The sequence below is a fragment of the Benincasa hispida genome, chromosome 5, assembly GCF_027475165.1.
Source record: "Benincasa hispida cultivar pf3 chromosome 5, pf3_genome.v1.1, whole genome shotgun sequence".
NCBI lineage: Eukaryota > Viridiplantae > Streptophyta > Magnoliopsida > Cucurbitales > Cucurbitaceae > Benincasa > Benincasa hispida.
The window spans coordinates 4,490,425-4,494,697 of NC_143482.1; the positions used below are offsets into that span (position 1 = coordinate 4,490,425).

Below are 4,273 nucleotides of genomic sequence, written 5' to 3' on the forward strand. Positions count from 1 at the left end.
AGACGACTATGAAACAATTGGGCATACTCATAGAAGAGCTATGATACAACAAATTAGTAATTCAGGGTTTCAATCAAGGCAGCCAAAGGGCGATAGGCATGATACGCTCAGAGCTCCTCATTGGCGATCTGAAGGCCGACGCGTTGTTTCATGTGATAGACTCAAAGACCACCTACAAGCTGCTATTTGGACGCCCTTGGATTCATGGGGATGGTGTGATTACATCAACACTACATCAGTGTTTCAAGTTTTACCAAGAAGGGATTAAGAAGATTGAAGCAGATTCTAATTCATTTTTCGAGGCCGAGTCTCACTTCGCAGATGCAAAGTTTTACCTAAAGAGTGAGAATTTTGGTAAGACTATGCTGGCAGAGAACTTGCTGGCAAAGAAATCAAGTGGATCCCGGTCGAGGTCGCCAATAGACACAGAGAAAAGGGCGGGTAACAAGGTACAAGCCTCCAACCCTAAAGAGAGTAGAATATCCCTCGGTGTTGGAGAAACACCCATGGTGAGGGGCGAAAAAGCCTAAAAAACTTTGATTCTATGCTATGTCCCTTTTTTTAGACGAAAAAAGGGTGAGTCACCTTTTACAAAATGCTCAAAAGGTTTGTAGGTCGGAGACAGAAATTTTAAAGGAGAGTTTCGTCACACCTCTCACGTCGATAACGAAGCAGGAAGTCCACAAGCCGGAGGCAGAAGTTACAGGGTTAAAGCTACCCGAGAGGCGAACTAAAGACAAATTCGATCCCAAGGCTCACAAGCTATTGGCGAAGGCGGGCTACGACTTCACAACTCACACTGAGTTCAAGAGTTTGAAGATTTATGAGCAATCCCGACTCTCGCCAACCCAAAAGAAGCTTTTGCAAGAAGGACACACTATACCCACGTCGAGGGCGGGACTCGGATATGAGCCGTCAGAGCCAGTCCACATAATTAGAAAGGTGAAGGGGAAAGTGGCCAATAGCAATCATATCACTGCAGAAGAAATCGATGATACAAGAGAAAATGAGGGCAAAGATAAAAGAGCCTCAGCCTTCGACCGTATTAGACCGTCTGCCGCACGCACCTTGGTCTTCGAGAGGTTAAGCATGACAGAAGTAGAAAGAGAAAGCCCACATACTATTCCTAGAGTTACTTGACGTTCAGTTTTTCGAAGGTTGACTCTGCCAAATGAAGGAAATGAGGAAATCATCTGTTAATCGCCGGTGGTAGAGCGACCGTCGGCCTTCGGGAGATTAGGTGCAGTTCCGACAGAGAACGAAGGAAAACCCTACGTTCCTGTTTTTGATCGCCTGAAGCACGAGAGGGCTGAAGATCCCTCGATCAATATGTCCCTAGTAAGACAAAGGAAAAGGGAAAAGCTTGTGTTGACGCCCTCGAAATGACCATAAGAAAGAGGGGGCCGATACCTCGAGCATCCATCTAGTGACAAATCGACCTTAAAAACGCTGAAGCGTCATCGGACTAGAAGCCATCAGGAGAGGCAAGAAGTGATGGAAAAATTCGTAGTACCGTCACCTCACGCATGAAGAGAAATACCTTCATTACTCTAAGCACAAGTAAGGGCACGCTTAAAGTAAAGAGGCACGACATCGTTTTCACCAATCCTCATAATGGAAATTTAGAGCAGGAGGAAGGCGAAACTTCGTGCCACCACATCCAATCACCGAAGAATCCGAAGAGGGTATGACCGAAGAGAAAGTGGAGGACACTCCGTAAGATCTAGAGGAAGGTGGCCAATCCACGGTGGACGAGCTAAAAGAGGTAAATCTGGGCACTGTAGAAGAACTGCATCCGACTTTCATTAGTGCGTCCCTCTCGGAAGAGGAAAAGGACGAGTACATGAGTCTGCTCACCGAATACAAGGATGTTTTCGCTTGGTCATACAAAGAGATGTCAGGACTAGATCCAAAAGTAGCAGTCCACCATCTCGTGATCAAACAGGGGTGTCGACCCGTTAAGCAGGCTCAACGATGCTTTTAGCCAGAACTTATCCCCCAGATTGAGGTTGAGGTCAATAAGTTGATTGAGGTCGGGTTCATTCGCGAAGTTAAATATCCAACATGGATAGCCAACATTATCCCGATTAGAAAAAAGAATGGACAACTTCGTGCTTGCGTAGACTTTCGCGACCTAAATAGCGCATGCCCAAAAGACGATTTTCCATTGCCCATCACAGAGATCATGCTCGATGCGACAACAAAACATGAGGCCTTATCCTTCATGGATGGATCTTCCGGGTATAACCAGATATGAATGGCCCTCACAGACAAGAAAATTGTGGCATTTCGAACCCCAAAAATGATATATTGTTACAAGGAAATGCCCTTCGGGTTGAAGAACGCCAGCACTACTTATCAACGTGCCATGCAGAGGTGTTTGACAATATGTTGCACAAACACGTGGAGTGCTATGTGGATGACCTTGTGGTCAAGACCAAGTGACGACATGACCATTTAAAATATCTAAGAACCATGTTTGATCGACTGCGAAAGTACTAGATAAAGATGAACCCCCTCAAATGCGCGTTCGGCGTAACTTCAGGAAAGTTTATGGGCTTCGTTATGAGACATCAAGGGATAGAGATAGACCAATCTAAGATCGATGCCATCCAGAATATGCCAAGGCCAAGAAATCTACATGAGTTGAGAAGTTTGTAGGGACGTCTAGCCTACATCCGGAGGTTTATTTTTAACCTGGCAGGGCGGTGTCAACCCTTTCAAAGACTGATAAGAAAATGAGAGAAATTCGAATGGGATGAGGCCTGCCAGAATGCTTTCAATAGCATAAAGAGGTACATGATTAGCCCTTCTGTCTTAGGAGCCCCAGTAGTGGGCAAACTGTTGATACTGTATATTGTAGCGCAAAAGAGATGATTGGGGGCATTATTGGCACAAGAAAGAGAAAAGGGAAAAGAACGCGCTCTCTATTATTTAAGTAGAACCCTGGATAGAGCCGAGAACAATTATTCCCCTATAGAGAAGACGTGCTTTGTACTCTTTTTCGGCATAGATAAGTTGAGGCACTACATGCAGGCCTTTACAGTCCACTTAATTGCGAAAGTCGATCCCATCAAGTACGTCTTGTCTAGGCCGATCATCTCAGGATGTTTAGCCAAGTGGGCAATCATGCTTCAACAGTCAACATTGTTTATGTACCGCAAAGGGCAGTTAAAGGGCATGCATTGGCTGACTTCCTGGCAGATCACCCAATTCCATCGGATTGGGAGTTAAGTGAATACTTACCCGATGATGATGTTCTCTTCACAGAAACCTCAGGGTTATGGGTCATGTTCTTTGACGGTGCGGCACGAAAAAGTGGTACGGGGGCAGGTATCGTCCTCATTTCGCTAGAAAAGCACATGCTGCCTTATAGCTTCGCACTTGCCGAGTTATGCTCAAACAACATCACTAAATACCAAGCCTTGATAATTGGTCTCCAAATGGCCTTAGAGATTGGAGTAGCTTGTATAGAAATCTTCGGTGACTCAAAGTTGATAATCAATCAACTCTTATGCCAGTGCGAGGTGAAGCATGACGACTTGAAACCCTACTTCACTTACGTTCGCCAGTTGATGGAGAAGTTCAAAAGCGTGGCATTGAAACATGTCTCGAGGACAGAGAACAAGAAAGCGGATGCCTTGGCAAACTTAGCCACTGTCTTAACCTGGATAATGTGCCCCTTAATATATTGCTTTGGCGGAGATGGGTTGTACCTCTGGTTGGGACTACATATGGAAAAATGAATGTGATATCAGTCTACCTAACTGACGAGGAAGACTGGCGGCATCCCATCATAAATTACCTTGAGCATGGAAGGCTCCTGAATGACCCCCGTCATAAAACCGAGGTTCGTAGGAGGACCGCGCATTTCATTTACTACAAAGGCGTCCTATACCGTCGATCCTTTGGAGGATTTTTCCTTCGATGCCTCGGTAAAGAAGAGTCAATGAAGGCTTTGAAGGAAGCACACTCAAGTATATGTGGTGCGCATCAAGCTGGACCAAAGCTACAATTTCAACTGAAAAGAATGGGTTACTATTGGCCGGGAATGATCCAGGATTCAATGAATTATGCAAAGAAATGTGAAGCCTGTCAATATCACGCGAATTTCATTCATCAACTGCCCAAGCCTCTACATCCGACCATATCCTCGTGGCCTTTCGAAGCATGGGGGTTTGATCTGGTCGACCCTATAACACCTAAGTCATCAGCAGGGCACTTCTACATCCTCGCAGCCACTGACTACTTCTCAAGATGGGCTGAGGCTGTC

General features: G+C 45.5%; 1 protein-coding gene across 1 annotated transcript; it reads left to right on the forward strand.

Moving 5' to 3' along the window:
- The first annotated feature begins 2,508 nt into the window (after window positions 1-2,508).
- On the forward strand, window positions 2,509-3,746 carry LOC150035855 (uncharacterized). The gene is made up of 3 exons (XM_090313976.1): window positions 2,509-2,653; window positions 3,014-3,077; window positions 3,167-3,746. Exons 1-3 carry the CDS (start codon window positions 2,509-2,511, stop codon window positions 3,744-3,746), a joined length of 789 nt encoding a protein of 262 aa, XP_090170102.1.
- Window positions 3,747-4,273: the final 527 nt, after the last annotated feature.

Bases quoted from the DNA above. Each gene is read 5' to 3' on its own strand.
- LOC150035855 (XM_090313976.1), top strand. From the start codon at position 2,509: ATGAACCCCCTCAAATGCGCGTTCGGCGTAACTTCAGGAAAGTTTATG. The intron at 2,654-3,013 runs GTTTGTAGGGAC...TTTTCGGCATAG, and splicing joins AAATCTACATGAGTTGAGAA to ATAAGTTGAGGCACTACATG. The intron at 3,078-3,166 runs GTACGTCTTGTC...TGTACCGCAAAG, and splicing joins GCGAAAGTCGATCCCATCAA to GGCAGTTAAAGGGCATGCAT.